This window comes from Mus caroli, unplaced genomic scaffold (assembly GCF_978045245.1).
Source record: "Mus caroli unplaced genomic scaffold, Mus_caroli_1 scaffold_6, whole genome shotgun sequence".
NCBI classification, from domain to species: Eukaryota; Metazoa; Chordata; class Mammalia; order Rodentia; family Muridae; genus Mus; species Mus caroli.
The window spans coordinates 14,255,007-14,266,981 of record NW_028227261.1 but is presented as its reverse complement, the minus strand read 5'-3'; the positions used below and the strand labels follow the sequence as shown (position 1 = coordinate 14,266,981).

The window sequence follows — 11,975 nt, the reverse complement described above, 5'->3', positions numbered from 1 at the left end:
CGTCCGCCAGCCCATTGTTTGGAGGCTTCAGGTGAATGGCTCAAGGTTAGAGGTGAAGAGGTTAGGGTTGCTTTCCATCCGGGATGGGCTGGACAGCAGTGGAGAGCTTCCTCCCTCAAGGTGGGTTACTCACAGGGGTGTTAACTTCCCAGGGCAGCTGTGACAACGGGCAACAGATCGGAGGGTGGAAACAAGAGTTTATTCTCTCCCACTTCCGGAGGGTTCCCACCCGCAATCAAGAATTGGGCAGAGCTAGGACTCTGGAGAAGCGGTCCAGCCTTCTCTAGCTTCTGGTGGCTCCAGGATAGTTACCTAGTGGTGCTAGCTTTCATCTTTTTCTGGCATGGCATATCTTTCTCAATTACTATTCTCTTTTTATTTTGAGACAGGCCCCCGTTTGAACCTGGAGCCAACAAGCCCCAGGCATCCTTTAGTCTTCACCCGTCCCTCTTCCCCTCCCCCCATCACTGGCTTTACAGGTGCGCACTACTATGAGTACTGTATTACATCATTTCCACCCGCCTCTCTCCCCTCTCCAACTCCTGTGCCCCACCTAACTCATGACCTCTTCTTCCATAGTTATTGTTACATTTATGCATACAACCTGGAGACCCCGTTTATCGTTGCTTGTGTGTATATTTATGTAGGGTTTTGCGATTAGACAACCTGTCAGGGCACTCATCCCTGGGGGAACAGCTATCTGTGAAGATGTGGATAAATATTTAGAGCACAGTGAACGACTGTATTGGCTTAGGAAATGGCAGACGTATTTCCCCTTTAGTGTAAATGACCTCAGTATCCATGGGTAGTGGGTTAGGTTTACAGTAGCAGGCATGAATTTGCTCCCATTGAGTGGGCCTTAAATCCAATCAGACAGCTGTTTGTTACAGCGAATACACAGGTGTACTGCTGCGTCACTGTAGATAGCCTGCAAGCCCAGCCCTTGCTATGACTTGTAAGTCTTACAGCTGGTTGAGACTTCTGTTTGCTATTCCCCCTTGGCAGCATGCATGGTACTTTCAGATTCCCCGAAAGCTGGTCTCAGAAAGGAGACTTCCAGGCCAGCTCCAGCTCTGTGCTTCTATGTCCTGAGTATGGCGTGTGGGGTGTTTCTAACACTTTTAAATGAAGGGAGACAACCAAGAGCAATGCTAATATCCTGTACTGTCTTAGGAATCACTAACCACCCTGACCAGCAACAGGAAAGGTTTCTCATACACCACACATTCACAAAGGCCACACACACACAGAACCCAAGCTTGTGCATATCCACCACACAAATCCACACACACACATTCACACAACCCCTGCAAAACAAAAGAAAATTGCCCCCATTTTTGGATAAATTATCTTATACTTTAAAAGCAAATGCTGTCAGTCCTTCAATTTCACTAAGTGGTATTTATATTAAATCACCAACTCCAAAGAAATGTTTATGGAATGTAGATGAGACATTCCTATCATTCTGAAAAGAAATAAGAAGCGTGTTTCATCCAAATACTTTCATACAGAAATGAAGTCACACAGCTATTTATCCAAGGGGAATAGGCAGGGAGGGAAAAGGGATCTTTATGAAGTTATTGGTTATGGAAATCCAATTCATTCAGACCTTAATAACAAGGTTACAGTGCTGGAGAGATGGCTTAGCGGTTAAGAGTACTGACCGCTCTTCCAGAGGTCCCGAGTTCAATTCCCAGCAACCACATAGTGGCCAGGTTGACCTTGAACTCATGTCCCTCCTGCCTCAGCTTTCTGAGTTCTTGGAGTCTAGGTGTGTGTCACTATGAACTGTCAGTGAAGGCATTTAATATAGCAGTGACAGGGACCGCCATCACTGCCACCACCCCAGATGTCTGGAGTAGAGGAGGAGACAAAGCCATTTCCCTAAACATCCCACATCCTTGGCAGCCTGACACTGTGCTTTCTAGCACTCCTTGTGAGTGTTTATAATGGAAGACACATGTGCACTAGATGGACAGGGGCCTACATTCCCTTTGGGGCTGTTGGACTAGAAGATGTGGCTAGTCTTCGGTTAGACAAGGAAAGCTTTCTGCAGTCTCTGGTAGTTACAAATGAGCCCCAAAGATTAAATGGGGTTCTAAGGAGTTGCATCTATAAAAACAAGCAAGAGATGGACTGATATATCAGTCTTCTCTGGGGTATCTCAGGCACACAGGATTCCTGATGTCTGGCAAATTCAACAGCCCCCAACTGAATAAAGCCAGAAGACAGAGCCGGGTGTGGCATCACACACCTTTACTCCCAGCACTGGGGGGGGGGGGGCAGGGGCAGGCAGATTTCTGAGTTCAAGGCCAGCCTGGTCTACAGAGTGAGTTCCAGGATGGCCAGGACTGCACAGAGAAACCCTGTCTTGAAAAACAAAACAAGGGCTGGTGAGATGGCTCAGTGGGTAAGAGCACCTGACTGCTCTTCCGAAGGTCCAGAGTTCAAATCCCAGCAACCACATGGTGGCTCACAACCATCCGCAACGAGACCTGGCGCCCTCTTCTGGAGTGTCTGAAGACAGCTACAGTGTACTTACATATAATAAATAAATCTTTAAAAAAAAAAAAAAAAAAGAAAAACAAAACAAAAAAAGCCAAACAAACAAACAAAAAACCAGAAGACAGGTTGAGGATTCTCAATTTTGAAATCTGATAAAGGGGGCCAGGGGGGAAGCTGTAGAGATGACTAAGATGACTAGAGGTTAAGAGCATTGGCTGGTCTTCCAGAGAAGCCAGGTTCAATTCCCAGCACCCACATGGCAGACAGATCACTGTGGTCTGTAACTACAGTTCTAGGAGATCTTACACCCTCGTACACAGGTAGGCAAAAACACCAATGTACATGAAATAAAAATAAAAAGTTTTAGATTAGAGATGTTCGACTGGTGGCTATAATATTCCACATTGTAATGTCTGGAGTCAGGCACAATGCCTGTAATCTCAGAAGTGGGGATGCTAAGGTAGAAGGCTTGTGAGTTCAAGGGCAGCCTGAGTTTTGGGACAAGAATCTATCTTAAGAGGCTAGAGATATGGCTCAGCAGTTAAGAACATTGGCTGCTCTTCCAGAGGACCTGGGTTTAATCCCAGCACCCACGTAGCAGCTCACAACTGTCTGTAACTCCAGTTCTAGGGGATCTCATGACCTCTTCTGTCCTCCACAGGCTCCAGGCACACATGTGATCCAGACATACACGCTGGCAAAACACACATACACACAGAATATAAAAATTTGGGGGAAAATAAATTTATCTCAAAACAACCCTCTCCTCAAAGTCTGAATACTTATGGCCCTAAGAATTTCAGATATAAGGACAATCCTATCTACATTTCTCTTATCTATAGAGTTTCTCTGTGTGCCTTGGCTGTCCTGGAACTCACTCTGTAGACCAGGCTGGCTTCAAACTCAGAAATCCACCTGCCTCTGCCTCCCAAGTGCTGGGATTAAAAGCGTGCACCACCACTTCCCGGCCTTTTTAAAATTTTTTATTTATTACTGTGTCCCTATGTAAGTATGAATGGTTGTCCAAGGAATCAGTTCTCTCCTTGTCACCCCGGGTTCCAGGGGTCAAACTCATGTCCTCAGGCTTGTGTAGAGTGTGCCTTTACACACCAGCCCCACTCTTCACTTATTTTGAAAGAGGAACGTGGTCACTCTTGCAAACACTCAACCTTTACACATGAGCACAGGTTCAGAGAAGTCCAGCAGAGTGGTAGGGCCAGGTGATGGACAGAGAGGACCAGCCCCTGACTAAGGCAGTCTCCATGGAGAACGAGTGGGAAGTGTGTTCTGGATGGAGCCATGGCTCCCCTGGCCTGCAGACTCCTGCCTTTACCACCACCTGTTCTTCAGCTGAGCTCTGGACCCAAAGTCAGGTTCCTAGGAAAGTATCAAGAGACAGGTAAAATTGTTTCATCCTAGGCTTCTCATAGTACAGAGAAGTGAAAGCCAAGGGAAGGAAGATCTTGCTACCACTGATACCAGAGAGGGTAAACGACTCAGGATGACCCTGGTTTTCACCCCATTTCTCTCCTTGGTCTTGGGTTCTCTGTTTTAGTAGAGACATTGGTAAAAGCTGTGATCCATTTTCCCCCCCTGGGGTTGAACTTCCTGTGACCCTGGATGCTTCTCTCTCCATTAAGTCAACAGGCAAGCTAGGTATAAAAGATACAATCTAGCCATGTGTTGTAGCACACGCCTTTAATCCTAGTACTTGGGAGGCAGAGACAGGCGGATTTCTGAGTTTAAGGCCAGCTTCATCTACAAAGTGAGTTCCAGGACAGCCAGGACTAAACAGAGAAACCCTGTCCAAAAAATAAAAAAATAAAAGATCTTAGTCAGGTGTGGTGGCATACACATTTAGTCCCACGACAAAGGAGGTAGATACAGACAGAGTTTGAGGCTAGCCTGGTCTACAAAACAAGTTTCAAGGCAGCTAGGGGTAACCCTGTCTCAAAAAACTAAACTCCCCCCACCCCGAAAAGAAAAGAAAAGAAAAATTCTAATCTCAGCAGAAATGGCATCTAAAGTCAATGGAAGTATCCAATGTTGGCCTCATTCTTGGACACAATCAGGTTTTATTTGAAAAGATGTCTGCACTGCATTGCGTGCCAACACAGACGACCAAGACACTACAGCTCTGTCCCAGCAACACTGAGTCCCCGTGTCACGAAGACTGGAAATATCTTCTATTAACCACAAACCTTTACATCCACCCCATAAAAGCAGTTAAGATTATACAAAATTATTTTTGCTTTCCCTGTCTGTCCTAAGAAGCAGAAGGCAGGTGTTAGAAACTGGTCGGTCTTACTTCCTATACTAAAGCAAACACAGGAGTCACTTCTACTGAAATGTTCTTGGTTCTACAGCGGCTGAGCCTTTTAGCCTCTTGTGACATCCAACAGTGTTCTCAGCATCTAGGATGAGATCTCTATTATCCAGAAAGGTGCAGCTGATCTGAGTAGAGGGCTTGAGTCCTAGGGAGATGAGGACGTGGCTCCTCAACTCATCGGAGGCTTAGAGATGGTTTGGAGACTTGTAAAAAAAAAAAAAAAAAAAAAAAAAAAAAAGCAGTGTCTTCCCGGAACTGAAGGTACAGTGGATGCTTCGGACTGGGCTGGAATGTGTATGTATCAACTGCAGTTCTAAGTTGGCAACTGCAAAAGGACCCATGCCTCTGTGATGTAACATTTCCACACTCTATGCCTCTTAACAGTAACAGAGACTGGCCAGGGTGAACCCATGGTTACAGTTGCTAAAGCTGGCGATACTGTCTCGGCTTTGCTCCATTTTTTAAGCATGTTGTCTTTTGAATCATCGGTCATAACATTTATATTAAAAATTTTGTTTTCCAAAGGCAGATGCTTCAAGGGGCCGTGGCTTGTCCCGTATCTTTCCTTTGGTACTGCTGGCCAAGTGGAGGGGTCACCATGGCTGTGAGTGGGGTGGGTGGGCATGCCATGGGTCATCTTCCTCCACAGGAAGAGGATGGGGAACAGGGCAAGTTGGAAGCTCTCTTATTTTCAGATGTGTTGGGAGAACAACCTGTTCTGTTTAGCTCTTTAGGGCCTGTGAAAATAAAGAAAATGATTACTGCTTTTACTGTGATTGTGATCCCCTTTCCCACTGTCAATTGATCCTAGTGTCTTTTTCTGTAGCTTCAGTCCTGGAACCTGGTGCCGCACCTCCCCCTCATCCCCGTATTCCCCTCCACACCTTCCATAGCCAGGGGTCAGGACCCCAGACATTTACAAACATGATGCACAGACAGCTGCAGGACAGTGCGCCTCCCAGTCATAGATGACACATCCTCTCCCCTCCCCACCCATCATATTTCTCTGGTTTTCCTTTGGTCCTGAGTTGGAACATTCTGAATTCTAAAGGAAGCTTAACTGGGAGTCTTTCTGCCTAAAGTCAACATCAGGAGGATCTAATGATCTACACAGTGGAAGGATGTGAGGGGACAGGTGTGGGGAAGGGACCTAAATGCAAAACACGTTCCGCACCCCACATGCACAGCGTATTTCCTCAGCAGAACAGGGGCTTCTGCACTGTGACCGGTGCTTTCCCCCCACCCCCAGCCCACCTGCTGTTGATGGCAGAGGAAGGAATTAGATTAGGAAATAAGTTAAAACTTGGGATTTTTCTTCCAAATTTGAGCAGTTGGAAAACTAAGAGATCAGATCTGCTCAGACCTCAGAGGAAGTCAGTTTTGTGTTTTCAGAAACTTCTAAGGCCAGTGCACTGACACCCATCCCAGGAAGACGCCAGAGGCTGCGCCTGTAGAGGTGAAGGGTTTCTTAGAGGACCTTGTGCAGAGGTTTCTGTGCACGCAAAGGTTTTGAGCAGTGGCAGGATTGCCTACATTTACACGTCATATGGGGATAAGAAGTTACTTACGAGAACCTTCCAGAAATCTTCCTCATAACCACAAAGAAGATCCCTCCGACGATGGCAAGGGCTAACAAGACGCCAACTATGATTCCAACCAGGGTGACTACTGGCAAGCCATCTGAATGGATGGGGCGGGGGAGATAAAAGTGTGAGTCCCAGGAAGAAACAGATGTGCTGAATCCCATGTCACAAGCAAGTAGCAGAACTGCCTGCTGTTCTTGGCAGGGAATGGGCTCGGCTAGTCTCCCAAGTCCAGCTGAGTCAAGTGTGGAAACACTGAGCCATTTTTCTCGACTTGGTACCAGAGAGCAAACCCAGACCTTGAGCATGCTCGCCCTGCACAGTACCGCCAGGCCCCAGCTCCAGCCCTGGTCTAATCCCATCTTGTGAATCAAGAGGTTCCCTAGATTTATCACACAGAACACACTGGCTTCATTGTTGATGGGCATGCTTCTTTATGGCCCCGGAAAACTCAGAAGAGAAGGAACATGCTTCAACATAAGGAAGTAGGTGTAATACATTAAAAAATGTATGAAAACTTACAGCCAACATTAAGTGGGAAAACTAATTATTACTGTAACAAAGAAGAAAGATGAGAGCTTAGTCATTATAATAGAGTAACTGATATGTTGTTATTCCCCACAGCTGCCATTAAGTAAATACACCAAGTGTGGTGTGGGGTGGAGGTGTGTGTGTGTGTTTGTATGCATGCAGAAATACATATTTATGTAGTCTTGGCTTCCCATACTAACAGAGTTACAACTGAGCTATGCCCCCAGTCCGATTTCTTTTCAAATATACATGCTTTCCTTTTTTCTCTTAGTAACTAGAAAGATGACGGTGCTGGGCCTGGCAGAGCAGTCAGCCTGAGGAAACTTAGTGAGACTGTCTCAAAGTAAAAAGTTAGAAGTGGTCTGGGAATGCGGCTTAGTGCTAGAGCACTGGCTTAGCTAGCCTAAAGTCCTGGGTTCAATTCCCACCCCTTCAAAGAGGGAAGAAGGGAGGGAGAAAGGAAGAGATGAAAGAGAGAGAGAGAGGGAAGATGTTGCATTCTGTTTACAGTTTGAGATCCAAGAAAGAATGGAATTCTTTGAAAAAAAAAAAAAAAGAAAGAAAAAAACATTCACAGAAATACCAAAGGAATACCAAAATCTCATTTACCTTTCTTATCTGTTGTCTGCGTTTCATCACCTGCATTATCTATAAAGAGGAAAGAAAACAAGATGGTAGGGAATCATAAGGATTTAATGATTATAATTTAACAGTTGGCAGATAAATTTACCTTAAGTGGAATGTTACAAACCATATGCAATGAGGGTAATTTCCTCAGCAAACCTGAGGGGGGCTTTAGAAGACAGCCCTGACAGAGTGCTGTCTTTGTGACTATTCCCATCAATTTGCGGCTGCTACTTCCCAGCTACAGGCTCCCTCTATGTTTGCACCCGTTGGATTTTGTCTTATCTTACTCTCACAGCCAAGGACACTAAGTCCCAGGACTGTGAGATAAACAATGGGAAAACTTTGGCGCCGCCTTGAGATAGCAAAAGAATCCAGGTGTGTGGCTGCCTCACCTTTTTATCAAGATCCTGGAAAATGCAGAATGAGAGGCTGCATTTGAACACTTACTTTCCCAGGAGGCTTCTAATCTGGGAAGGGTAACCTGCCCGCCTCCTGCTAGCTACTCCATTCTTCTTTGATATCAGACCTATGTATGCCTCATGGGGCAGCAGCCAGCCCTGCTAGGCTGAGTGCGAACTGGTCCCTTGTGACTCTTCACTTCTGTTCTTGGAGGTTTCCTCTAGCATCCCAGTTGAGCAACAATGCACACCCTCTCGAGTTCTTCCTCTCAGTGCTAAGATTACAGGTACCCTATGCTCAACTTTTTGAGACAGGGTTTCTCTGTATAGCCCTGGCTGTTCTGGAGCTCACTTTGTAGATCAGGCTGGCCTTGAACTCAGAAATCTGCCTGCCTCTGCCTCCTGAGTGCTGGGACTAAAGACGTGCACCACCACGCCCAGCTCAACTACTTTTTTAAACAAAGATTTAGTTTAGGTGGTGAACCTCACCTTTAACAGCTGAGCCACCTCTCCAGCCCAAATTTATTTGTGTGTGTGTGTGTGTGTGTGTGTGTGAGAGAGAGAGAGAGAGAGAGAGAGAGTGTGTGTGTGTATGTGTGTGTGTGTGTGCACCACATGCCTGAGTGGCCAGAAGGTGTTGGATCCTCTTGGAACTGGAGTTACAGATGGTTGTTAGCTGGTATGTGGTTGCTAGGAGCTGAACCCTGGTCCTCTGCAAAGAACAGCAAGTGTTTTTAGCCACTGAACCATCCCTCTAACACCTAAGAGAAGGGTGAGTAGCAGGCGTACTCAGAGAAAGGGGAAGACGGGCTTTTTCTGCTAGTTAGACGCTGAGTCACCATAGAAAGGAGAAATCCTGCACGCTTTCGAAATGTGTTGAAACACTCCCTCCTTGTTCTTTCCTCCCTGAGCCTGACTTGGTTCTGCCATTTAACGTGAATGCTCTCTTAACAGCTTCTGGCAAGCTTTTCATGCACTTCAAAGCACTTCACAGGGTGTAACTCAGTGGTAGACAGAGCAGTTGCCTAGCCGAGGAAGGGGCTGGATTAGACCCAGAGCACCCCAAAATAACCAGCCATTCAACCAAACAGAACCCCTACCCAGCTTGATGAAATAGGAGCAAAATGTATAAAACAAGAAAATCATGACACTAATGATGGTTTTGTGTTTTGTTTTGAAACAGGACCTCACTGTGTAGCCCTGGCTTGTCTAGAACTCATTCTGTAGATGGAGCTGCCCTCACATTCAGGGACCCTCCTGCCTCTGCCTCCTGAGTCCTGAGATTAAAGGTCTGTACTACCATGCTTGGCCAACATAAACCTTTTAAGTGTGAATCTGCCTCGTGTGTTTTGTAGCATATGCCAGCATTTCTTTCTATTTTAAAGCTAGGTGATATTCCACCATGCGTAGATATTACATTTTTCACTTGTTTGTGAACACTGTTGCTTCCAGGTGTTAAATACTGTGGACAGTGATATGTACATGGTGGTATGCACAAATGTGGAAGCTTTTGTTTTGTTTCTGAGACAGCATCTCATATAGCCCCATGTGGCTATTTTGTAAGATAAAGTCTTACTATGTAGCCCAGGCTGGCCTCTAATTAGCAACTTTGTGCCTCAGAATATGAGCATTATGGACATGTACTACCAAACCTGGGTCTAAAATCATTTTTTAAAGCCTTAGACTAAGTGCTTTAGAGGGGCTGGAGAGATGGATTAGTGGCTGGATGTGTTGGCTGCTCTTCCAGGACCTGGGTTCAATTCCCAGCACCTTCATGGCAGCTTGCAGCTGACTGTCTGTAACTCCAGTTCCAGGGAATCCAACACCCGTATACAAACATATATGCAGGCAAACATCAATGCACATCAAATAAAAACAAATCATTTAAAAAAAAAAAAGTGTTGAGTTCAGAAGGCCAGACTGGCAACTGGACCTGAAGTCTGCATTAAATAACATACAACATTCAGTCAGGCACAGCGGCCTATGGAATCCCAGCACTTGGAAAGTCGAGGTAGGATGGTCAGGAGTTCAAGGCCAGCCTCAGCTACAAAGTCAGTTCAGGTCGTAGGCACCAGCCTGGATGATGGACACCATCCAAAGTCCTGCAAGTGAGTCTGACTTACAATACCCATAATGCAAAGTGGGAAACTTTAGTGTAGAATTGCTGCTCTTGTGTGTCAACACAGGACTTGTTAAACGTTTTTATTACTTATTCATTCTTGTATGTGGGCACTGTGCTGTGGGGCCCTGCAGGAGACATTTTTAGGCCTCAGTTTTTTGCTTTCAAGCATGTACGTTCCAGGGACTGAACTCAGGTCGTCAAGCTTGGCAGCAAGCCTCTTTCTTTACCTGCTGACCTACTAAGCCATAGAACCCGTCTTAGGCAAGATGTTTTTCCTTTTCAAATATTTATTTTACTTTTGTTATGTGTCTGCGTTTGCGTCTGGCACCCTCAGAAGACAGAGGCATTGTGAGATGCTGGGAACTGAACTCTTAAAGCATTTGTGTGCTTGGCCAGTGAGCCATCTTTCCAGCCCCAATACAAGGTTCTTAACAGTGGGGCGGCAATACCACACAGGGAGCCAGTGACTGGCCCTTGTAGGGAGCTACCGCTAGGTATCATTCAAGGTTAAGAGATACCTCCAGAAAGCCAATAAACTAAATCTAATTTGACAGCTGCTACACTGGATTCTGGATCCTTCATACAAAACCTGGTGTGGGATTCTTCCTTCCTTCCTTTCTTCTTCTTCTTTTTTTTTTTTTCGAGACAGGGTTTCTCTGTGTAGCCTTGGCTGTCCTGGAACTCACTCTATAGACCAGGTTGGCCTTCGAACTCAGAAATCCGCCTGCCTCTGCCTCCCAAGTGCGCCACCACGCCCCGGCGGGATTTGTTTTCTTAGTCCCGCCTCTTGGACCCACCTCTATTGGGGTGACTTGTTTTCTTGTCCACAGAGTGGCTAGTTACCACTTTGACAGTGGTTGTACTCTCGTGTTCTTTGTGATCATGGTCTGAGGTTCCTGAGGTGGACAGTTCCTCTAAGGGAGGCTTCGTCCCACTCTCTCTCTGTGTTGGTACCTGTTAGAAGTGAGGAAAGAAAGAGAGAAGATAAATCCTGAAGGTTTAAAATGTACAGTGTCTGCCTTCCCGCAGGAAAGATGTTAAGGTAGCATACATTAAAACAAACAAACAAAAAATGCATAAATTCCAGGTGGAAACCAAACCAAACCAAACCAAACCAAACCAAACCAAACCAAACCAAACCAAACCAAAATGGAGTTGGAGATGGATACTAAAACCAGGTTCAATCCAGAAATGAATTTTTTAAAAGATGTATTTCAATTTTTTTATATATATGTGAGTACACTGTATCTTTACAGATGGTTGTGAGCTTTCACGTGGTTGTTGGAAATGGAATTTTAGGACCTCTGCTCACTCGGGTTGGCCCTGTTCGCTTCGGCCCAAAGATTTATTTATTATTATAAATAAGTACAATTGTCTTATTGTCGCTGTCTTCAGACACACATGTCAGATCTCATTACAGATGGTTGTGAGCCACCATGCGGTTCCTGGGATTTGAACTCAGGACCTTTGGAAGAGCAGTCAGTGCTCCTAACTGCTGAGCCATCTTGCCAGCCCCAGAAATGAATCTCAAATGTTAAGATAAATCCTAAATCAAGAAGGCACGGAGACTGCCAGAACTCACAGCCATTCCATGACAGTGGAAGACTACAAAGTGTTTCTAGTTTTAAGTATAAATGTGTGCAGGAGTTGGGGTGGACATACATACGGGAATGTGTGTTTATTGTTCTGTGACATAAGTCTCTCACTGACATGGGGCTTGTGAATTAGGCTAGGCTAGCTGGCCAGCACACCCCAGGGACCCACTTTTCCCTGCCTCCCCAGAGTTAGGGCAAGTACCATATATCATCAGATCTGGCCTTTATGAGTCCTGGGGATTGAACTCAGGTCCTCATGCTTGCAAGGCATTCCTGTTACCGAGA

The 11,975-nt window shown here is 45.7% G+C and overlaps 1 protein-coding gene across 1 annotated transcript in view; it reads right to left on the bottom strand.

Annotated features, from left to right (window-relative positions):
- Positions 1–4,349: 4,349 nt before the first annotated feature.
- Pdpn (podoplanin) overlaps positions 4,350–11,975 on the bottom strand; it is a 33,427-nt gene continuing 25,801 nt past the window's right edge. The window contains exons 3-6 of the mRNA XM_021161096.2: positions 10,893–11,049; positions 7,558–7,596; positions 6,403–6,514; positions 4,350–5,571 (exon numbers count right to left, since the gene is read on the bottom strand). Of these exons, the coding sequence (XP_021016755.1) occupies positions 5,565–5,571; positions 6,403–6,514; positions 7,558–7,596; positions 10,893–11,049 (315 nt within the window). The 3' untranslated portion in view covers positions 4,350–5,564. The remainder of the gene's footprint in view (positions 5,572–6,402; positions 6,515–7,557; positions 7,597–10,892; positions 11,050–11,975) is intronic.